This window comes from Staurois parvus, unplaced genomic scaffold, assembly GCF_062004578.1.
Source record: "Staurois parvus isolate SC_StPar_1 unplaced genomic scaffold, SC_StPar_1.0 ptg000068l, whole genome shotgun sequence".
Classification (NCBI taxonomy): Eukaryota; Metazoa; Chordata; class Amphibia; order Anura; family Ranidae; genus Staurois; species Staurois parvus.
The window spans coordinates 2178972-2204079 of NW_028317864.1; the positions used below are offsets into that span (position 1 = coordinate 2178972).

A 25108-nucleotide genomic window follows, 5' to 3' on the forward strand; every position below is an offset into this window, starting at 1 on the left:
TTTATTTTTGGTAGATTCACATTTGTGTATTTGGGGTGTATATATTTCTAAAGTTTAATAAAGCCTACAGTTCCATCACATAGGTGAAAACCATTATTGCACCATTTTATAGGTTAATATGCATATGGAAGATGTATGCAGCTATAATGGTAAGGCAGAATATATACCGTATGTGGGGCTTACAATTAAGATTTTTGTCCAGATTTTCACTTTAAGACAGCTGTTGAGTGAGCATACAAAATGTGAGAGGTGTTTGGAGAACAATGGTATTGTAATTTTTTTTCTTCGCTAAAACAAATTAAGATCATACTGAAATGGATTACCATAATTTTTAATAGTTTCTAAGACAGGACATTACGTAAAACCATTTTTCAATTACACTGACCATAGAACAAGGAACTATGTATTAAAGTCCATTTATTTTTGAGGGAATAGCTTCTCTCCTCTTAGTCTTGTTTCATTAGAAGTCTCATTCATCTTCAGAATAGAAATCTTCACCAGAGAGAGGACAGCATCTGACATGTACTAGAAGGCAGCCAAATAATTTCCACAAAGTTAAACTGCATGTAGCCAATCACAAATCCTCCCATGACATCAGTGATATGGTGCCGGCCAATCATAATGCGGGAGAGTCCAACAGAGAAGGCCCACAGGACCAACAGGATACGTAGAGGAATAGCAAGGACTAGGTGGTTTAGGAAGAATTTGGACACCATGGTGGCTCTACTGGCATGGCTTGCTGGGAAGGAGTAGACGTCAAGGACAAGGTAGTCCAAGATACTTGGAGACACCTCAAAGGGGCCACGACGTTTGACCAACTTTTGGAGTCCAGCCACTGTCAGGATATCCAACAGCAAAGCTTTTGAGAAATTGAAAAAAGAAAACACATATAAGACAAATGGGAAAACTGGACTTAATAGTGCAAATCAAAATGTACAACTTACAATTCATGTTACAGGTTTATGAATTTATGTCATGATGAAAGAGGCAAATGTACAATTGTGAAACCCATGCCAACAAAACTAACCATAATCTTTTACTGCTTTGACAGATTTATACTGATAAATGGTAAAGTTTGAATAGATGCTATTATTACACAGTATTTATATAGCGCTAAAAGGTTTGCTCAGCGCTATAAGATTCTGCCCTTTGCATTAGCTGCTCTTTGCACAAAAGTGGTGCCATTTTTCCTTCACTTAAAGGAAGCCTAAACTCTAACATGAATGGGCATGCACATTCCCACGCACCAAAGCCCAAGGGGGAAAACAGACTAACATTTATCAGGACTTTGAATAGATAATAGGATGCTGTATGTGTTATATATTTTCATAAGGAGGGGAAAAGAAAAGCCCACTAATTGTTCCACCAAAATTGGGAGAAATATCTTTCCCCTCTAAGTATTGGCTAATTACTGAGGAATATCCCCTCTAAGTATTGGCTAATCACTGAGGAATATTCAAACACACATGGTATCACTCCTCTGCGGTCAATACATGTATCTCTTTAGCACGCAGTGTTGGCAAGGTTATAACTAAAGGAGACTGATTCGCAGTCAGCCATACTTTCCAGGTGCTCTTTTGTTTGCTTGATACACACATCTATCTGATTTTGATACTCCTGATGAAGTTCTTTTAACAGCAAAATATGTAGAGTTTGCTTTACTTTAGCTGCACTTTTATCATCTTTTTTTTATTATTATTGGGGGGGGTTCTATTTTTTGGAAGGGGGGGGAGACTTGAGATCCTATGTGTTCCACCATATTTTTGTGACTGAAGAAATTAAAGGGATCTTATTTTTTCTTGGCCATATTGTGTTAGGAGGTATAGGTATTGATGGCATAGATCATGGGTGTCAAACTGGTGGCCCTCCAGCTGTTGTAAAACTACAAGTCCCATCATGCCTCTACCTTTGGGAGTCGTGCTTGTAACTGTCAATCTTGCAATGCCTCATGGGACTTGTAGTTTGGCAACAGCTGGAGGGCCGCCAGTTTGACGCCTGTGGAATAGATTGTGCCTTACCATGCCAATCAAAGGTTTGAGTATATTACTTGTAGCTGCAGTATTAGCACATGTTTTTTTGGGCTGGATCTATTGGTGGGGAGGTTGGCATTTAATTACCACCAATATTTTTAATTGCCCTACCCTATGTGAACTGCAGAATTTAATACCTTTACTTGGCCAAGACTTGTTAACATGGTATCTCAACACTGTGGGCTAAAGAGATACATGTATTGACCACAGAGGAGTGATACCATGTGTGTTGAATATTCCTCACGGCTGAGCCACTACTTAGAGGGGAGAGATTTCTCCCAATTTTGGTGTGACTATCAGTGGGCTTTTCTTGTTTCTTCCTTATTTGAGTATATAACAGATACAGCATTCTCTTATCTGTTCAAAGTCTTAATAAATGTTAGGCTGTTTTCCCCCATTGGGCTTTGGTGTGTGGAAATGCTCATTCCTGTTCATATTAGAATGTATGTTACAGTGCTTTGAAAAAATATTCATACCCTTTGAAATTTTCCACCTTTTGTCATTTTACAACCAAAAACAATTGTATCTTATTGGGATTTTATGTGATAGACCAACACAGAGTGCCACGTAATTGTGAAGTGGCAGGAGAATAAGTGGTTTTTGAAATTTTTTACAAATAAATATCTGAAAAGTGTGGTGTGCATTTGTATTCAGCCCCCGAGTCAATACTTTATAGCACCACCTTTCGCTGCAATTAGCGCTGCATGTCTTTTTGGGGATGTCTCTGCCAGCTTCGCACATCTAGAGTGAAACTTTTGCCCATTCTTTGCAAAAACGCTCAAGCTCTGTCAGATTAGAAGCAGAGAGTCTGTGAACAGCAATTTTCAAGTCCTGCCACAGATTCTCAATTTAGGTCTGGACTATGACTGGGCCATTCTAACACATGAATATGCTTTGATCTAAACCATTCCATTGTAGCTCTGGCTGTATGTTTAGGGTCGTCCTGCTGGATATCATTGACGGAGATCAAGTATGCATTAAGTAACGCCCAACCTGATCTGCATACTTGTTCTGGGTCTGGAATCTAGGAAGTATTGATTCTAGAAGATCAGTTTGACAGCCAAGAAACTAGTACTAGGTCAGATAGCAGCCTACATATTCTTGTTCAAACATTTTATTGGCATTGTAACAGGGGGAAATAGACATAGACAGTAGACATTATACTGACAGGAAACACAGGGAGTAATAGTCACAGTAATAATGTCTTTGTGGATAGGGGGGGGGGGGGAATTAAGAGAACAATACAACATTACTCATAATATTAAGTGGGCGAAGACTATAAGCAAGAGATAACAAAATATCAGAAAGAATTTGACAGGTGGGGATAAAAACTCCCCAAAGCTACATGAGGGGGTTGAGGTAGTCAGAAGGGAAGCGGGGGGGAATGGGGTAAAGAAGAGGACTCCACAACTGGCATAGAAGGTTGAAGTAATATGCGAATGCGGTAGGAGATGGTACCAGAATAATGCAGAGTATGTATAGGTTGCATATCATGGGTGAAGAAGTGATTCGTCAAAATTTGGCGGAAGGAAACACTCTACCCAGTGGTTCCAAACACTCAAGAATTTAGGGATAGTGTCTAGGATTGTAGCTTCCACCTTAGCGTGAATCATAGCTTGAGTAATTCTATTCTTAATAGCAGCAATGCTTAAAGAGGAATATTTGCAGGACTTTGCTATGACCTGCTTGGCTGCTGTGGTAATTTGTAGAATGAGTTTAAATTGCGAATTGGTTATGCCGGGAGGGTGCAGGTTGAGTAGAGCTGTTACCAGATTTGGTTGAAGCGTGTTAGCGCAAGTTTGGATAGTATGCTGAAGACGTTAGCCCAGAAGGTTTGAGCGATTGGGCAGTCCCACCAGATGTGGTAATGTGTTTCTAGGTCCACACAGCCTCTAAAGCAGGGCTTAAAATTTCAAGTCCTGAGCTACTAGCAGGCCTTAAGAGTTACTCGCCACCAATTGCCCCACCCAACCGCTACCCTGCCATGCCGCTAATCCCTCCCCTAAACACGCCCTCATAAATTCTCTCATTAAATTACACTGTTAAATGTTTTATGCAGAATACAGTTACAGAAATAAATATATACCCTCCTTCACCCCCCCCCATAGCCATGTCCTCTACCACCTTTTAAAAAAAAAAAAGAAAGGGGGGTGAAAGAAAAAGAGGGGTGAAGGGAGGCAAAAAAAGGGGGTGATTGGTATTTCTGCTACTCCCAATTATGGCACCATCCCCCCATAATTTGAGGTTATAATTAACACACAACCCCCCTCTTAGAATACGTGGTCTAAGTTATGGTACAATGCACACCCCCAGAACACACACACAGGGACCCCTGCTACATAAAGTGAATACAGGGCCCCCAACACCACCACACACATACATACACACATACACAGACATATACATACAGACACACACACATACACACACATATACACACGCACACACACACACGTCTCCCCTCTGGCTCTCTCGGCCTGTCACACTCCGTTTCTCAGCACTCCTGTCACAGACCGTTCTCCCCCTTCCTCCCACTGTTACATGCTGAGCTCTCACCAGTCTGTGGATTCTCCTCCTCCTTGGGCTCTGTCAGTCACTCTCTCCTCTCACTGGACAGGACTCATAGCACGCTTGCACAATCCACCCTGCGGCCACTCCCCATCCTTTCAGGAGCCTGTCATAGGACCTCCTAAGGACTCTGGGCCCTTGGGTAGTGTGTGAGTGCTTAATGCCTGAAAGGTTATTCCGCCTCTGGTGCCGACACCCCGCTCCATATCCATCGGCTGTTTGATCGATCTGGCCCTCGCCCCCATGTTATTTCCACTTGCGAAATGCGAGCAGGCGAGTGGAAAATTCAAGGCCTGCTCTAAAGCATGTGGGAGAGTAATTTGGAGTGTATTTTGAAATTCTCGCTGGGACCAAATACCAACGGGTTAAAACTTTATAATTGGTTTCCACGGCTACAATATTCTGTGAGGATGATTTCGTGTTGGCCCAAATGTGGTCCCATCCGCCTACATATTCTAATCATTACAGTTTTGCTTTCGGAGACTTTCTTTTAGTATAGATTGAATCTAATCAAATTAAAGAACAACTCCATTCAGCAGGTTAAATAATGTGTTTAAGTGCTAAAGCTCTACAGGAAATATTATGAATGAGCCACAGTAAGGAAACTCATTCACTTTACTTACTGTAAATTGTCCACAACAGGCAGCAATGTCTGGTGGGAAGGATAGCAGTGTCAGGAGGCATCAGTTGGCCTTCAAATTGAAACCAGGAAGAAAGGAAGGGTTATGTCCATCTGTGTGCGGTAAGGTGGTGAGGAAGAACGCATGGCTAAGAAGCTTTCTTGAGAGTTGGTGGTTAAGAAAGTGTTGCTGCCAAGTGATGTACACTATATTGCTAAATCTATTACGACAGCCCTCCAAATCATTGGATTCAGGTGTTCCAATCACCTCCACAGCCACAGGTGTATAAAATCAAGCACCTAGGCATGCAGACTGCTTCTACAAACATTTGTAAAAAGAATAGGTCACTCTCAAGCTCAGAGAATTCAAGCGTGGTTCTGTGATAGGTTGCCACCAGTGCAATAAGTCCATCTGTGAAATTCCCTTGCTACTAAATATTCCACTGTCAACTGTTAGTGGTATTATAACAAAGTGGAAGCAACTGGGAACAACAGCAACTCAGCCAAGCGGTAGGCTGCAAAAAAACGAAAGAGCAGGGTCAGCACATGCTGAAGAGCACAGTGCGCAGAAGTCGCCAACTGTCTGCAGAGTTAATAGCTAAAGACCTCAAAACTCCATGTGGCCTTCAGATTAGCACAACAACAGTGCATAAAAGCTTCATGGAATGGGTTTCCATGGTCGAGTAGTTGCATCCAAGCCTTACATCACCAAGTGCAACGCAAAGCGTCGGATTTAGTGATGTAAAAGCACACCACTACTGGTCTCTAGAGTATAGGAGATGTGCTCCCTGGAGTGATGAATCACGCTTCTCTGTCTGGCAATCTGATGGATGTGTCTGGGTTTGGCAGTTGCAGGAAGAACGGTACTTGCCTGACTGCATTGTGCCAAGTGTAAAGTTTGGTGGAGTGGAGAATATGGTGTGGGGTTGTTTTTCAGGGGTTGGGCTTGGCCCCCTAGTTCCAGTGAAGGGAACTCTTAAGGTGTTAGCATACCAAGACATTTTGGACAATTTTATGCTCCCAACTTTGTGGGAACAGTTTGGGGATAGTCCCTTCCTGTTCCAACATGACTGCACACCAGTGCAAAAAGCAAGATCCATAAAGAAATGGATGAACAAGCCTGGGGTGGAGGAATTTGACTGGCCTGCACAGAGTCCTGACCTCAACCCGATAGAACACCTTTGGGATAAAATAGAGTGGAGACTGTGAGCCAGGCCTTCTCGTCCGACCTCAGTACCTGACCTCACAAATGTGCTTCTGGAAGAATGGTCAAACATTCCCATAGACACTCCTAAACCTTGTGGACAGCCTTCCCAGAAGCGTTGAAGCTGGTATAGCTGTGAGGGGTGGGCCAACTCAATACTGAACCCTACGGACTAAGACTGGGATGCCATTAAAGTTCATGTGCGTGTAAATGCAGGCGTCCCGATACTTTTGGCAATATACTGTAGTGTAGCTGATATGAGAAGCAACTTTTGGACCCTCCACAGCGCAATGTAGCATAGCTCTACATTGTCCCCAACTTGGACAGACTGTTCCTCGTTTGAAACCACATCTTGTCCCCTTTTTTAATCTGATGTATAGACCTCAATTAAAAGACAATATTTAACCACTTAAGAGCCGCCACATTGCAAATATACTGCTACAGGGCAGTTCCGCTGCATGAAATTGTGTATATATACACGTGATTTTGCATTTCCGGGTAGGTGGCGCGTGCAAGGATATTGGCTGCTGGATATGTCAATTGCTGGGTCCTAACACCATAGATCTCAATCTTGTCAGCATGAACATGCTGCTTTGTATTTTTCTGCACAGCAAAGAGATACAAAGCAGCATGTCTCCCACGTAAAACAGCACACAGCACACATAGTAAAACACACACAGCACACTGTTAACTCTTTCCTGCCCAGTGACATTAGTACAGTGTCAGTGCTTTTTGTTAGCACTGATCATTGTATTAGTGTCACTGGAGATGTCAGTGGCAGTTAGTTCCCACCCAGTGCCAGAATGCCCGCCGCAGTTCCACTATAAATCACTGATCGCCGCCATTACTAATATAAAAACAAACGAAAACATTCCAGTGTATATACTGCCATTTGTAGACGTTATAACTTTCACATAAACCAATTAATATGCACTTATTGGGATTTTATTTTAATTTTGTTATTGGATATGTTTTCAAAAATATTGTTTTTTTTTTTAAATTGACAGCTCAAAAAATAAAAACTGCAGAGGTAATCAAATACCACCAAAAGAAAGCTCTATTTGTTGGAAAAAAAGGACAAATTTCATTTGGGTGCAGCATTGCATGACCGTGCAATTATCAGTTAAATTAACGCAGCGCTGTATCGCAAAAAAAATGCCTGGTCAGGAAGAGGGGTAAATCTTGTGGAGGACAAGTGGTTAAAGCATAACCTTTCCTCCCAAAAGAAATGTAAGCAGGCACACTTTTTATTTAACAATGGACATGCAATAGACTCAATACACAAAGGTAACTTATCATAAGGATATTTTTTTTTTTTTAAAGTGACAGTTATCAGGAAGGTTGAGTGCATGGCCATGTACAGCTTACATCCTGCAACAGTTATCGCTGTGTGTACAACTGATTCTTGCGCTAAGGTGCGTGCTTTAGCTTGAATGAGCATCCAGCACTAGCTTTGGTACCAGTAGCCCCATTAAAAGCACAGCACAATCAAGGACAGTTGCTGGTTAGTTGTCATTTCCTCTGATAAGACCTGCACTCTCTTATTCTGTGTTTGATCTGGCTGGCCTCCTGACTCTGCTGCTTCCAGATCTCCTATTGCTGACCTTGGCTATTATCCTGACTACACCTTCTGCCTGCTGTCTTGGTACCTCTGCTGCCCTTCTGTTATTTAATCTTGGTCTGGACTTTGATCTCGCTCCTGAATTGGTATCTCTGTGGTCCTGCTGTTGCTAACCCTGCTCATCCTGAATACAACTCTTCCTTTTGCACGTGCAAGTTTCTTCCTGAAACAGGCCTGGCCCAAGTGTCTCCAGCAGCACACCAACTCATAGACTGTCTTCTCAATTTCTGCTGTGTCTGTAGGCATCTGTGTCACTACTTGCCCTGTTACACCTTATCTCTAAATCCAAGGGGTATTGGGCAGGAGGTGTAAGGGACACCCTGGCATCAACTTGGCTTCTATCAGATAGGTGATGGTTCTCTTCAGCTATTATTGAATTATCTGTTATTAAGTCCAATGAGGTTTGATAAGTGGAGTCACGTGGCTTAACCACTTCCCATCTATAGGACATCATATGACGTCCTGGATTTTGAGGGGAGATATCTGGATGATGCCTGCAGCTAGAGGCATCATCCAGATATCTTTTTTCAGCCGACGATTGCCTGTGTTTTAAAAGCCATCTTAGTGGCTGATAAGCTCCTGGATTGCTTTTACTGCCCAACGGTGTCTCTCCGTGCTCTTCTGTGTCAGGGAGCCAGAGAACAGATCTGGCGGGTTACCATAGGGCTGGCCATGGGCCGGATGCTCCCTGGTCATCTCTATAATCCTGGAAAGCCAGAAGCAACATTAAGATGTCACTTCCAGCTCTGGCAAATGTAAACACTGCCATTTTTTGCTGGAAAGCCTGAGATCAACTTTTTTTTCATCTCATGCTTTCCAGCATAGACAGATGTGACCCCAGATCTCTCCATAAAGAGGACTTGTCATACCTTATTATTACAAGCAGGGGCGGACTGACCATTTGAGCACTCGGGCACTGCCTGAGGGCCCGAGGTCAGTAGGGGGCCCCATGAAATGCCCCTGGTACCTTTTTATAGGCTTTTTGAGTGTGGGCAAGGACGCAGGGGCCCCATGATCCCCTATTGCCCGGGAGCCCCATAAGTTGTCAGTCTGCCCCTGATTACAAGGGATGTTTACAGTTCTTGTAATAGAAATAAAAGTGATAAAAACATTTTGGGCTGTTGGATGTACAGACCGCCTGAAAAACAGACAGGTGGACCCGATCAATCTGCCTTTGTGAAAGGGCCCTAAAACTCTCCAAACTGAGGGGCCCTCTCTTTTTAGCTGTCACAGGAACATTTAAAGATTTATTGTTCCAAAGACAAGTGTAAAACTTTGGATTTCACATAACTTTCTAAGGATACTTGTACACGTTACTTATGTTAACTGATGTTTGAATCTTCAGTATTCCTGGCCGAAATTTCAGGCGTTTATTTTGCATTTTTTCGTGCATGCACAAGTAAAATAAATTCTAACCTTTTCAAATGAACATTCAAAGCGATTTTAAAGGTTAATTTTTTTTTTTTTGTAAAATAACAAAACATGTCTATACTTTCCTGCTGTGTGTAGTGGTTTTGCACAGAGCAGCCTGGATCCTGCTCTTCTTGGGTCCCCCGCAGGCTCTCCTGTCGGGTGCCCCCACAGCAAGCAGCTTGCTATGGGGCACCCTCTGCTCCGTGTGACTATTCACACACAGAGCCACGGCTTGGCCCCACCCCCTCTATCTCCTCATTGGCTGACTGGCTGTGATTGACAGCAGCGGGAGCAAGCGGTTGCTGTCTCAGCCAATGAGGTCGCAGAGACCCGGAACAGCAGAGGCTGTCATTCACATCGCTGGATCGCGATGAGGCTCAGGTAAGTATTGGGGGGGCTGTGGGAGCTGCTGCACACAGGTTTTTTACCTTCATGCATAGAATGAAAACACTCAGTATTTTGGCAGCAGTGTGCATTAGGCCCTATTGGAGTGACACAGCAGGACAGTTGTCTTCAAATTTGTTACCTGTGTTACCTGTTCTTGTAACAACTACAAAATTTGGAATGTCCCATTATTTTCTGTACCTTAGACAATGGTCTTGTTTTCTTTTTTATAGAATAGGGAAGGATAAAAATCCCTATCAAGTATTTTTTTTTATTTGCTGTCTGTGTCCCCTCTGAGTAGATTCGCCCCTTTATTTGTACTTGGGCCAGTTGTCACCAGGACAGAAAGTGATTGTAAATCCATACATTTTACAATTGCCACCAGAATAAGCAGTGGAGAAAAAAAATCTTCCAATGGGTACAACTATTTTGGTGGGTATTCTGGCTGTTTAAGAGGGTAATGTCCCTAACTTGAAAAATCCTCTTACTTCCTGTTGTATCTCCAAGACAGGAAATTAAGAAAAATGTACCCAACAGAAAACCGATAATGAAAATTACTTGATGGGAATTTTTGGCCTTATCTGCTCTATCCACAACTAGAACTTGTACTGTACTTGCCTCTGTATTCTGCATATCGGCATTCAGACTCGGAGAGGGAGGGGCAGCACTGTAGGCCAATCAGGCTTTATTGCATTGGAGGAAAATATTACAGAGCTAACCTCATCAGTGAGCTGCTGCCCCTTCACCATCCAATCACTGCCTTCACCAAGCTATATTACTTTGACTGAAGTGGAGAAACAATACTGTCTGTGACTTTGTATAATTTCTGGCATGGATATCTAGCTTTAACCAGCAAGACAATTCTTTGTATAATTTCTGGCATGGGTATCTAACTTTAACCAGCAAGACAATTCTTTGTATAATTTCTGGCATGGGTATCTAGCTTTAACCAGCAAGACAATTCTTAAATATCTAATTCAACCGTGTTTATCCATTTGCCTTCACATTGACATTCATTTTCAACTTTGTATGACTTGTTCCATAAACAAAATTATAGGATTTATTGATTTCATAATGTCCCTGAACTGAGAATTTGTTCCACTGGTATAAAAGGTGGAACCAAAAGTGGGAGCCCAGCAGGCTTTGTGTTTTATCGCATTTAGATAGGGGCAGCATAGTGGCTAAATGGTTAAAACTTCCTCCTGGCAGTACTAGGGTCGTTGGTTCGAATCCCAACCATGGCACCACCTGCTTGGTGTTTGCATGTTCTCCCTGTGCCTGTGTGGGTTTCCTCCAGGTACTCCAGTTACCTCCCATACTCCAAAGACAAGCTGGTAGGTTAATTGGATCCTGTCTAAATTGGCCCTAGTATATGTATGTATGAATGTGAGTTAGGGACCTTAGATTGTACACCCCTTGAGAGTTAGGGACTGATGTGAATGTACAATATATATGTAAAGTGCTGCGTAAATTGACGGCGCTACATAAGTATCTTTAATAAATATTTTTTAAAGAGAACAATGCAACAATTTCTTTTATCTTGTTTTGTTAACCTTGTCTGTAAGTAGGAAAAATAGTATGGACTCAGAGTACAGTTCTATATTAAACATTTTTTTATGTTATTAATAGGGATAAAGTATAGTTATCTTACATTAAATAGGTATCACATTTTTTTCTGTCTGTATTTAGCATTTGAATCACATTAAAGACGCTGGCCTTTAATGCACAATCTGTTCTGAGTTTTCTAAGCCTGAAGTCTGCTCTTGTGATTCAGCACCGGGTCCTTTTCAGGGTGTCAGCAATTTAGCCGTTCAAACCCCCAGAAATAGCTGCAAATGGCGCAGTCACTCAGGGATCACCTAATCCATCTCTTGATGTTCTGTGACCCAAATAACCATGAACAGGGAAGGTTGTCGGGAGAGAAAGAGCTCATGCGCTTGCCTGCCTGGATTCACCGGAGGTCAGAAGACCTAAACAAACGTTAGCGGCAAGATATTTTAATGTAAACAGGAGCATCCAAACACATTCATGAATCTGCACAGTGTCACATACGGAAATCTTAGCTCCGTCCAGGACACACTGTTCCTCGGCTGAAATTGCTTTTGCATTCTACCTGGCAGGATGCCTTAAAAATCTGATTATTGGTGGTATAGACTGAGAAAGCCCTAAATGTAATATACAGCTGGCCACATGTCAGCTACTTATCAGCCGAAAAGGTCTCTTTATACCAACTTAAGTCAGCTGGCAAGACCCAATCTTTTAGTTGCCATACATCAGTAGAATTTCTTTAAAAAATTTACATTTTCTGTAGAATTTTCTGTTTGAATTTATAATTGTTAATGGGCCTAAATCAATGTTTATTTTTGACCATAGTGACAAGAAAATTAAAAGATTCAGGAAAACATTTTGAGCAACAAATTTCTAACAGTGTATGTGGTTTTCGTTCGGGATATTACATTCATTCCAAAATTGAATGTTAAAAGCAAACAAAATTTTTAAGTACTTTTGAACAACCTTTATCTTATCTCTGCTGACATCAATGAATGTCCTAATGAGATTTTTCCCATGCAGGTCTATACAAATTTGTACCAGAGTATGGTCAACTTAACTAAACCTTTCCTAACATGAAACCTTAAAGTGGTTCTAAAGGCTCAGGGTTTTTCACCTTAATGCACTCTATGCATTAACCACGTGCCCTCCAAAGGATTTACCCCCCTTCCTGACCAGGCCATTGTTTGCGATATGGCCCTGTGCTACTTTAACTGACAATTGCGTGGCCATGCAACACTGCACCCAAATGAAATTTATGTGCCTTTTTCCCCACAAATGGCGCTATCAGTGATATTTGATTCCATTTTTTATTTTTTGCACTATAAACAAAAAAAGATCGACAATTTTGAGGAAAAAAAACAATATTTTTAACTTTTGCTATGAAACATGTCCAGTAAAAAAATTTAAAAAAATCAAATTTCGTCATAAATTTAGGCCAAAATGTATTCTGCTACGTCTTTCCTAAAAAAAAAAATCCCAATATGTGTAACGTAATTGGTTTACGTGAAAGTTATAGTGTCTAAAAATGGCAGTATATATACTGGAATTTTTTTAGTAATGGCAGCGATTAGCGACTTATAATGGAACTGCAGGACTGCGGTGGGAATTCTGACACTGGGGGGGGGGGGGACTGTCACTGACATCCCCAGTGACACCAATGCAGTGATCAGTGCTAATAAAAAGCACTGCCACTGTATTAAGGACACTGGGCAGGAAGGGGTTAACATCTGGGACGATCAATGGTTAACTGTGTGCTGTTTTACTGTGCGCTGTGTTTCACAGTATAATCACATTGCTTTGCATTGTTCTTCTATGCAGAGCAATATAAAGCAGTGTGCTGGTGCTTACAGGGGAGAGATATGTATTGTTCACATACAGACCTCTCCTCCACCAGTGATACTCGGCAATCGTCGGGTGCCGGCGGGGAATCACCGGCCTGGACCCGGTAATTGACAGCTGAAGCCACCAACGGAGACGCGGTAATGCAAAATCACACACACACATATATATATATATATATATATATATATATATATATATATATATAATATATATGATTTTGCACAGCCCTGCCACTCTGTAGCAGTATTTCTACTACAGGGCGGCTGGCAAGCGGTTCTTCCAATGTCACTAAGGCAACCAAACACTAGAGGGAGCATTAGCTCAACATAGTTCTTATTATAAATATCTAGCGATGGCACAAGTAGGCTGACCAGCACTGGGCTACACTTATACCTACCTGAGCTCCATCTCAATCCAGCGATCTGCACGAGAGCAGAGGCTCTCCTGGATATCTCTCTCCTCACTGGCTCACACAGCAGTGGGAACCCTTGACTCCCGCTGCTGTCAAACACAGCCAGTGAGCCAATGAGGAGAGCGCAGGGGTAGGGCCGAGCTGTGCTCTGTGTGTGAATGGACACACAGGGCCCGGCTTGGGAGTGAGCCTGCTTGAGTGCCCCCAAGAGGTTTGCTACTGGGAACACTTTGCAGGGGAGAAGAGCCAGGACCGCCAGCAGGGGACCCAAAAAGAAAACGATCAGGGCTGCTCTGTGCAAAACCATTGTAGAGAGCAGGTCAATATAACATATTTGTTATTTTTTTTTAATTTTTCTTTTAAAAACCATCTCTATTACAGGAAGGTGGCTCAATACGGTCCCAAGGTAACACCTTTAGTTTAACTGTCTATTCCTGCAGAGAGCCCAACAAAGATCACACAGTGCCATTACCAACATCTGAAAGTCAATGCACAGACACATCACATAATGCAGTTGTGACAGAAAGACTGTTACCCCGATTGGTCCCAGTAGCGAGGAATTGGTTCTCTGATGGAGTCACCCAAAGTATTATAGCCGGGCATTACACCTAAGACTAGACTAGCTTAGATGCCAAACTGGAACTACTTTATTGAACAGGAACACAGGTTTTTATATACTTTAGAAATAGGGGCAGTCCCCACAAAAAACAAATATTAGATGTTACTGATTAGGTAAGAGCTTGATCACACTATACTAAACTGTACAAATGGTAAACAGTACAGCTAATGGTGATCTAATGAACAGTAAGCTAATCTACAGCCAGGCACCCAGACAATACTTGACCAATTAGGGAGCCCACCGCAGAGAGACAGGCAAAAAACCCAACCCTGAATACACAAAGTATCTTCATAGATTTCTTGAGGGAGATTGTTGATAAATATTTCTGTCCCAAATAAAGGAGCTTCCCCAATACAGTCCACATGAGTGCTGCCATATTACATCTTTCCATCCACTTCAGAAGGGAAGATTTATTGTTTCTATGCAGAGAATTAATCCAAGTCTCGCTCTCAGCGTTCATCATGTTACCATCCAACATCACAGACTGATTCGCTCTCTCCATGTGATCAGAGGCTGAACCAAGCTCTTTTCCATGCTCTTACCGGATGAAGCAATGTTCCTGGTCTATTCCATGGGCCATAATCAGTGGGTAGAAGGCTAGCCCATAGTTCCCTCCAAAAGCCCCTGTCCCGGTTGGGTCTGTTACAGCAGTGCTTTGGGGACCCATGGAAATTTCCCTATAGTGCTACATGGCAGAAAATCTGGCCCTATATAGTACCAGTGCTATGTGTTTTCTGTAGTGTCTGATGTTGACCACTGTATTTCTTTGTAACGTGAAAAAAGTATATTTCACATTATTATTAAAGTGGATGTAAACCCAAAAATAAAAATACTGAGTTCCTATTGGGTCATGCTTAATTCTGTACTTGCGGAAAATGTGCTTAGCCTAAAAATAATAATATAATCACCACTACGAAGGACTAGTAAGCTGCAATATGTTTTTCGTTTTTGTTCTCGGGTGTTCTTTTACTGCTATCTGTTTTAAAGTGTTACTAAACCCAGGACCCTGCATTCACTATATCTGGTATCCCACAGTACACAGAACATGGAAATGCAATTATTTTAGTAAATATAAACAGCTAAATTAGCAGTTAGAGCAGTCTTGTGACTTCTATCAGTGTTCTGCAGAGTACTGGTTAAAGCTTGTAGGAGGAGTTTTACATTCTCCTCTGATTGTCCTTTGAGGCTGAATAACCCTTGATTGGCCCTCTGCTGATCACATGCACTCTCCCAAGAAGAAGAAAAAAAAATCTCTAGCAATACACACCAAACTGAGTATGTGCAGCTTGCCCCCAAGGCTCTGTTCTATCAGATGAATTTGGGACAGTAGAAGAAGTGGAGGATCAGAGAAGTCAGGATCAAACATCCTTTTTACACAATGCAGAGGATTAACCCCTTAGGTCCCATAGTGAGTATAACAAGTATGCTTTACTGCATATACAGACTGATTTTACTGTTGTGGGTTTAGTCTTTCATATGGTGTGGGTGATGGGCCTGTTACTGACTCTTAAAGTTTTGTTTGCATCATGGAATCCTGAGTGGAGTTAGTGGCATGGATGTGGCCAGAGGTAACAAGTTGTGGCAGTTAATAGTTCTGAGTCAGCAGGGATGTTTGATGAAGCTTGTGGTAAAACGGTGGTAAGCTAAGGTGATTGGTGTGTGTGTGGAAAGCAAAGGGGTATTGCTTGTTGTACCATGAACATGCTATATGATATGCGAGGATTCCATGTGGGTGTATCTGTACTGTTTTATGATTAACTCAAGTAGGGGGTAGTCATACAACATACATCTTCCCTAAAATAGGTTAGAGGAAGAATTATCACCTGTCTACAGTGACTTCCAAGCCTCCCCAAAAGGAAAATGTAAGTAAAAAGTAATTTATCCGTGAAAAATGTATAATTTGTTCAGCCAATTTTCTAATCCAGACATCTCTGGCAGGATCTGACCTCACTTTTCTCCACTGCTATTAAGGCAATGCAGTTTGGTCCAAGACTGGTCATTGGATGGGGAGGGAACAGCAACACACTGAAGAAGTGATCCTTGAGCTCTCCTGTCAGCTAGTTCCTTCTTCACTGTAGTTAAGCTGGATTGGCTTTAAAGCTGAATTACAGGTATGGCTATTTGTGAATAGTTACATTGGTCTAGCTTGGACCAATGTAAGCATGTACAGTGTATGCCATACCTGCCAATCCCCATGGAAGATGGAAACCACTTTAGTAGGCACCACTATTACATTGATTGTCGCTGGTGTCCAGGTTCCAAGCGAGCGGCTGCCCGGCTGCTGAGTGAACAAAAGATTTCTCACCCACCACAGGCACCATCCAGAGAACACTTTGCATTATCTCAGAGACAGCCACTCAGGCTGGGACCCAAAAGCCAGTGGCAATCACTGTGGAATTCAGTGGCTTCCATGAGGATCAACCAGGTACAGCAATGGCATACTTACCTCGTAACTATGGATCAATGTACTAAGCAAAAGTAATCATACCTAGGATAAACTATGCTAAAGTAACCATACCTGGGATTAAGTTTAAAGTGTTCTTACTTCTTTGCAGGGAATTGCAGAAGACCAATATAAAAACAGACTGAACTATTAAATGCTAATGCAGCCAAGTGCTGGCTATGTCAGTTTGCAATTCAGGGACACTTGCAGATGGGATTATTATTAAGCCTTTTTCCCCCTGGTGCTAAGTACTGGCACAGCTACATCACTTTCTTTCAGCAGATTGGATCTTGGGACCTGTAGTCTTATAGTCCATGCATACTGTATTCTTGAGTGCCGACTGAACTACACCTTCTAGAGATCTGGTGAATCAGAAGGAATCTAGGAGAGGAAATATATTGCTCTGCACCAGAACTGTCACTGTCCGGCCCCTACATGGACATTGCTGCTCACCCTGCTCACAGGCTGTCAGGCAGTAACTCTACACATCTCTGCAGACAGTCAAAAGCCTGCTCAAGAACTCTTGCTCCTAGGAGGCAGTGCTATCTACAGAATTGCTGAGTGGGCGGATGCACAACCTCTTTCTGTCATTACTGCATGCAGACAATTCAGTAACCAGGAGACCTTTGCTTTGAGCAGTACTGCAACCTGTTTAATTTTATTTAATTACCAGTATTTACTAATGTTTATGGACCCCACCATTGCTAGCAGGAGACAGCAGATACCACCATATTGGCAACTTTTAACATCACAGGACTCAAGCTGCAGTCTCTAGTTAAAAGGGACCTCTTCCTTTCTAAGGTCAATATTACTCAAACCAGGATACCTACATATATTTATGCAGGAGTATACATTACATAATTCTCTGCATACTCCTTGCAGTACCAGTGGCCCAGAGGGAGCTGATAAGCCAACAAGTGTTTTCTTCCCCCTCCTAATACCAGTGTTGCATTTAAATATTTGAAGCTTACTTCTCATAACTGTGTAATCTGTTAAACATTGCTAATTGATCGTTTCTATTGCACCGCTGTTTCTACTTTTATGTGTTAACTGGGCTTGTGCATTCCCATTATTCCTTTGGTCTACTCTACTGATCAAGTCTGATATAGAGGTACTACTAAAGAATTGTGTCTCTTGCATTAATATCCCCTACTATTGAAATATGTATGAACCCAGAGTGTCAGAGGTGTCAGGAGGCTTGCAAGGTCAGGGCAACCACCGGGGACAAGCATCAACAAGTGGCCCCTCCAGGCGTAGCGATACATTAATAAGGATTTTTAATTTGCAACGCCCCTTAAGTTTAGCTAGGGGGAGCTATTTAGTTTTTTGGCCGAGGTTGTGTAGCAGCCTGGGATGAGTTAGCTAGGTTACTCTAGGTTAGAGCTGAGGGCTCTGCAGGTCAGTTCCCTGGTACCTCTCCCTGCTCTGTAAGCTTCAGAAGTTTCTGGAAGGCAGTGGGTGGGATGAGGAGGGGCTAATTTGCATACTCTAGGGACTCTGGCTATTCCCCAAGCAGGAGGCTTGGCATGGGGTCAGGGCGGCCCTTAAGTATGAGAGAGGGGGAGTGAGTGTCGGGTGAAAGGTGGAGTGAAAGATGGAGTGTGGAGCCTGGGAGGGGGCACAGAGAGAGGGGCCTACCTACAGGCAGGAGCTGAAAGGAGCATCTCTCTGCCTCATCGTCCCCAGAGAGAGGACAGCCTGTGGAGTAGGGAAGGAGCCAGCCCAGTGTAAGGCCTGAAGGCAGCCACCAACCCATCAAGTTCACAGGAGAGACAGTAATCCTGCACCCCCCTGGCACAGATAAGGGGAGAGGGCGGTCAGGTGGAGACAATTTTGTCCATGTCTGTACATATTTGCTAAGGAGTTTGTCCTCATGTTTGCAGTTCCTTTGGGCATCCCATGCATCCCTGAACCCCATCCAAGTTCAAAACCCCTTAATAAAACATCAAAACCAAGCAAGGATTATTTACTGACTCTGAATGCAAAGTATGGAAGAAAATGCATGTTGCCTGGCTGTGAAGAGCTGTAGATGGACACAAAACTCAGCGCCACCTACAGTGTAGTGCTACATATTGCATACATAAACTAAGTTTTAAGGGGACCTTTTTTTAAATCTGCCACACTGCTATAATTCTACTGTGATTTGTATGTAATTCAAAGTTGTTCCCCAAGGCTATCAATCCAAAGTTAAGACAAATGTCCACTGGGGGAGGGGGGGGGGGGGCGGGTGTCTAGGAAATATCTTCATTTGTCATCTATGTTCCTAGAAATATGAAAATTATGAAGAGATATGACAGAGACATGACACAGATGTATTTTTCAAATGTTTTCTTTTTTTTTTGGTAGTGGGGTAAATGGCACACCTTCTTTAAGGTTTCTCCTGCTGTTTGTATCCCCTTTAGGGAAAGTTCTCCATGCTTCCTGAATAGTCACTGGAACAGAACACCTCCAATGGTCCCCGCTGAACTGAATCTGCTTACTTTCTGCCATAGTGACAGGAAGTGACAGAAGATCTCCCCAGCGGAGAACACAGAATAGCCATAGCAAAAAAAAAAAACTTACAGTAAGTCTACCTAAAAAAAAGATTTTGGCTCCAATTCCAAACAATACGGAGGTCTACCTTCTGGGTGCCATGATGATTTGGTGGACAGACTATACAGCTTTCAAACAAATAAGTTCCACATCGCTCCTTGCAATATTTGACTGAATGCCCCAAGTTTATATCAAGGCTGAGCTGTCATTCATTATGCTCTTCCTATAAATGGGTATGATTTTGATGTATACATGGTGTTGGTCACATGATCCTTTGGATAGAACTAGGTTTAATAGTTGAAACTCAGAGCAGCCTCTTGGTCAAAAGCCAGAATCTCTTCCATAGACCAGGCAACTAATCTTTTGTCAGTGTATTTATAGCACTCTACTCCCAGGAATTAGAGTGTTTTTGTTTTTCTCAGTATGAGAGCACTGTTAAGCTGGCAAACAGTGCTTGCTGTTACTTGTAGTGCCAACACTCACAAAATGTTGCCTGACAGACAGTCAAATAGAATTTTAAGCGGAACTTCATTCTCTCAATCAACATTGACTATTTTTAATCCTTATGGTTCTAGCATTAGTAAACAGATTGGAAAGCATACACTATATATACTGGTTTTAAACTTTTTTTTTTAAGGGGAGGAGGTGCTTTCTCAGATAAGCACACCCTCCTGCCTGCATGCCTGAGCTAAGCGCAGATGGATTCCAAGAAGTAAATGCTACATGCATCATCTGCCCTTACTCAAGTTGGCCTTGGCCACACATGCTAGGGTGTCGTTTTCTAAGTGATTTTTAAAAAATGTATATCATTTTTTTTACACAAATAGAGCTTTCTTTTGGTGGTATTTGATCACCACTGGTATTTTTTTGCTATATATAAAAAAAAAAAGACCAACAATTTAAAAAAAAAAACCCCAAACGTTTTTCATAAATTTTGTCCAAAATGTACTCTGCAACATGTATTTGGTAAAAAAAAAAAAATCCCAATAAGTATATATTAATTGGCTTGCGTAAACGGTTACATACACACACACACACATATATATATATGAATTTTCTTTTTTTAATACTACTAATGGCAGTGATTATCGGCTTATAATGGGACTGCGATAGTGCGGCAGGCAATTTGACAAGAACTGGTGCAGGGGGGTAACACTGGTGCTTAACATCACCAGTGACACTAATACAGTGATCAGTCATTATACTATACATGGTCACTGTAATAATGACACTGACTGGGAAGGGGTTAACATCGAAGGCGATCAAGGGCTTACCTGTGTGCCTAAGAATGTGCGCTGCTTTGCAGGAATATGAAACAGAAAGAACGTTCCCTCTGTCCAGAGCCCTGCGTTGATTGTACACAGATGATCAGCAGGTTCCAGCCATGAATCATTGGCCAGGACTTGCTGACAGACTACCACTACATACAATCAGAGCGGGTGTCAGGCGGAGGGGGGGAGCGTGCATGCGCACGTCCAATACCTGAAAGCAGGCAGCGATTTACCAGTACATTGCTGTGCTTGCATGGGCCGCCCATCCGCAGTACATTACGGGCAGAAGGTCCTTAAAGTGGAACTGCGCTGATCTTAGTCCCCCAAACCAAAAATTCTATATAATTCATTTTAAATATTCAAAAAACAAACTTCCATCCATCCATATCTCTATGCTTTATTTTACTGAAAAATCATTTTGAAAAACACCTCCTGACATTTCTGGCAGCGGTCATCTTGAGTAAGGGCATATAATTCATGTAGTAGTTACTTCCTGGAATCCATCTGTCCTTTGCTCAGGCATTGGCTAAGCTAAGAACCCTCCTTCCCCTCCTGAAGACTACTGGGATGTATGACATCATTTGCCTAGGCATGGAATCCAGTAAGTAACTGAAGCAATGCAAAAAAAGGTTAAAACAAGTAAATATGATATACTTTCATATCTATTTAATAATGCTAGCAGCATATGAATTAAAAATAGTCTATGTTGATTGAGAGAGTGAAGTTCCGCTTTAAGCAGTTAAACATGAATTAAATAGTGTTTTTGATGCTCAGGTGCAGTGTAGTTTTGCTTTAATGAAGGTTTTCAATGACAATCTATATTTCCACCCTGAATACTGGTTTCCTTTAGAGTGTATCTCTAGCAGGGGCGGACTGACCATTTGGAAACTCGGGCACTGCCCGAGGGCCCGGGGTCAGTAGGGGGTCCCATGAGATGCCCCTGGTACCTTTTTAATAGGCTTTTTTGAGTTTGGGCAAGGACAAAGGGGCCCCATGATCCCCTATTGCCCGGGGGGGCCCATGAGTTGTCAGTCCGCCCCTGATCTCTAGTCAAGTGTTCTTTTGGATTTGGATAGAGTATGGAAAGGTTTGAACCCCTATCAACTATTGCTGTCCAAGTCCCTACTGGATTGTTCACCCTCTATTTATCCTGGTGACCATTGTCACTGGAACTTGGTGATGGGAAATCTAAATTTAACAGATGTCACCATGACAGAAGGTGATGGGAAATCTTCCAGGATGGACACCTGGGCTGGTGATCATTGTGGGGAATTCCTCTTACCTTTGAGAGATCCCTAATGGGATACAAAAAAAATAAATTACACAGGTTTTATCCTTACTCTACTCTATAAAAGAACAAAAAATGTTTTGCCAGAAGATGCTCAGGGGTATCTGTAGGAGACACATTTTAGTTCATGCTATGGATGCTATAGTCTGTCTCTCTCAATGAGGTTGCTTATAGCCTGCATAGGGACAGAGCCCCCTGAAACTGCCTGTACAAGTGCTGCTATCAAAAAATATAATAAAATGAATGATAAAAAGACTCCATTGGCCACGTGTCCCTGTAAGTATTTTTTCTTTTACAGATAATCACCACCAACTGCTTTGCATTATTTTTAGAACACCTATAATTGTGATTGTCTATCTCTGCATATTCCCTGGGGTTGATTTACTAAAACTGGAGCGTGCAAAATAAGGTGTATAAAAACCAATCAGCTTCCTTTTTTTTTTTTTGGCAAAGCTTAATTGAACAAGCTGAAGTTAGAAGCTGATTGGCCACCATGCACAGCTGCACCAGAGTTTGCAATCTCCAGCTTTAGTAAATCAACTCCATAGATATTGATTAGGTTGTATGTGCAACTTGGGCTTTGGTAAAAGAAGAGCGGGGAACAGCCGGCACCAGCGGGTGAGTACAAATATGTACTGGTTTAGTGCTGGGGTTTGAGTTAACACAGACAAAATAGGATTCATGCACATAAATAGTCAGCAAGGGCTATTGGAACCATTACCGCCTGCTTCTGGAGTGTGGGAAAAATTGGTCTGTGGGCAAAGTGTACCAAAGTGAGATCTCCAGTTGTAGTTTCTGCATATGCAATCTTCCATGTGTACCTTTCTCCATGTTTATAGGCAACGCTATGTTTGTCACTCCAATAATACTATTCTTTCATGAAACTGTAGTAGGGGTGCACGACTTGTTTATTGCCGCAATGGGAAGTAGCTCCTCTCTATTCCTGTTTTGGTGACAGCTATAAAATTCTTCACTTTCTGTCCTGGTGACAATGGTCATCAGAACAAAAAAAAAAAGAAGGGAGGATGAATCCCACCAGACACAGACAGCAACAAGAAAACCCAAAGTAGGAAGTCAACACCACCTAAAGAGATGTGTTTCCATAAAATATTGTGGACACATAAAATCACATACCGTAGGTCAATATATGCCAACATTTTGGGGCTTCGTAGGGTTTCCCTGAGAAAGGGGGCCCTGGTTGGCATATTGACCTATGTGACATTATACATCCATGATAAATTGTTGAAACGCATCTTTTGGAATGCTAATGACTTCCTGCTTTATGATTCTGATCTTGCATGGTGCTACCCATTGCAATCACTTCAAGCCCCTCATGGTTTACCTGCCTGGCATAGCAGGGATTGTGCAGCTCAGGACAAGATTTGCAGCAATGAAAACCTGAGAGGGAGTTCATTTCATCACTCAGAAAAAAAATTGTATCTGAAACCGAAACGGTTTTAGCTTTGCACAGACCACTTTATTTCAGACCAACAAACAACTTTCCTGCAAGGGCCATGGTTTTTCTTAGTACACCATGAAATAACATCTCTTATGTAAGCCCCTTGTCTTCAGTTAGATTACAGAATGGTGCACTCAGTGTCTATGACACTGAGCCAAAATGATGCAGAACCCAGCTCCTATATAACAACTGGAGGCTAGGCACATGTCCATGCCATTAGTTTCAAGCCCCTGTAAGTATGACAAAAAGAGTTTTGCTTGGGGTGAATACCATCATACAGAAAGCACAGTTGTGCAATATAGGAGGTAGTACATCACATTAGAACTACTGTAGAATTCAAGTTTCCAAGTTGTGGGGGGACTCCCCCAGGAGCACAAACTGGTCATGAGTAATATGCCTCTTGTTTCTATATCACCTAGTGGGGACTATTGCTTGGAAAACATGACTCCTTATGGGATATCAATAGGCCCAAGCTCAGAATGATACTGTTACAGAGTAATAGAGCATGACTTACCCAGAAGTAGATTTACAAGAACTTCTTGTCCAGCTAGTGTGTTGCTATTCCATAGGCAAATCAGCGTGCCAACTATCCAGGGTAGGCCATGGCTCGTTATTCCGATCAGCTTGACCATGGACCGTGCACTTGCCCACGAAGATGTACTGTTAGCACAGACTCCAAGACTTTTAGATGTAGCTATATCGATAGCCATGAGTGAATTCCATGCAATCCCTTTAAATGAGGGATTTAGCTGCATGCAGTCCTCTTCTGGCAGCTGCTGGCTTTGCCGTCTATCCCGGGCACCTTCACTGGAGTTTCCATATTGGCCACTCTGTTTCCTGTTGTAGTTTCGGGCCTCCTGAGGTGTTGTTGCTGACTGATTGAGAGACATAAACTCCGGTCTGGCTAGGACATTATTCCTGTCCCTGGCTCTACTCTTCCGCTGAGGGGCTGGCATTGTTGCTGTAGCCCAAGATCTCCAAACCAAACTTTCTTACAAAAGGTCAGGGCAAAAGGGTTGGGCAGTGCTCCTTGACGTTTTTGTTGTAAGTAAGCTAATGAACTTTTGCATGGGTGAGAGCCGGCTGCTCAGAGCACACATCTCCTGAGTTATATTTAGTCAAGGAAGAATGCCTTCGATGTTTACTCCTTACTCTGGCTGGGCCTGACAGCCGAAGTCAGCTGCCTATCAGGAGCTCCCTGGCAGCTGCAGCATCCAATAGGGAACAGAACATTTTGGAAGGTAACATGAGGACTCACATGGATGATGGTCTATTTAAACTTTGCAATAATTCTCATGGAACACAAAGGATTCTGGGATATGTAGTATGTTGTCAGCAGCTGTGCAATCACTAGACCAATCTCAGCTGTTCACTTTACACCAACCAATTATACCATAGCAGGACAACTAATCTGTCTAGTTTTAAATGTGTTTTTTAGCCTTTCAAGATTTATATATACTGTATTTCATAATCTTTGATATATATGGTCTGCCATACTGCAGTTATCCACAGCAAGCAATCACAACAGTAGTAAAGCAGTATTAAAAGAAAAGTGTAATATATTGCAGCTTCACAATCCTTAAAGTAGATTTATAGGCAAAGCATTTTTTTTTCATTTTAGATAGGGGCTATAACCCCCCACTTACTCTATCATTTTTTGCCATCGTCTCAATTGGGAGATATTTCCTTTATTTCCCATCCCATAGCTAAAACAGAAAGTGAATGGAAATCCCTTTGTAGTAAAGGAATCCCTGGTTGTCACCAGACCTAGTGTCGGCATCAGAAAATTTCCCCTCTATTCCTGTTCTGGAGGCCAAAGCTATTTTGGCTGTACTTCTCCTATGGGTCACAG

The 25108-nt window shown here is 42.3% G+C and overlaps 1 protein-coding gene across 1 annotated transcript; it reads right to left on the reverse strand.

Annotated features, from left to right (window-relative positions):
* Window positions 1–315: 315 nt before the first annotated feature.
* Window positions 316–24392, reverse strand: PLPP7 (phospholipid phosphatase 7 (inactive)). Its single transcript, XM_089669025.1, has 2 exons — window positions 23771–24392; window positions 316–859 (listed from the first exon to the last, which is right to left on the reverse strand). The coding sequence occupies exons 1-2, from the start codon at window positions 24210–24212 to the stop codon at window positions 495–497; spliced, it is 807 nt and encodes a 268-aa protein (XP_089525151.1). The 5' UTR covers window positions 24213–24392; the 3' UTR covers window positions 316–494.
* Window positions 24393–25108: the final 716 nt, after the last annotated feature.

Excerpts from the sequence above, each read along its gene's own strand:
- PLPP7 (XM_089669025.1), bottom strand. The coding sequence starts at position 24,212 with ATGCCAGCCCCTCAGCGGAAGAGTAGAGCCAGGGACAGGAATAATGTC. Across the intron at positions 860-23,770 it reads TCTTGTAAATCTACTTCTGG|CTTTGCTGTTGGATATCCTG; the intron begins GTAAGTCATGCT and ends ATTTCTCAAAAG.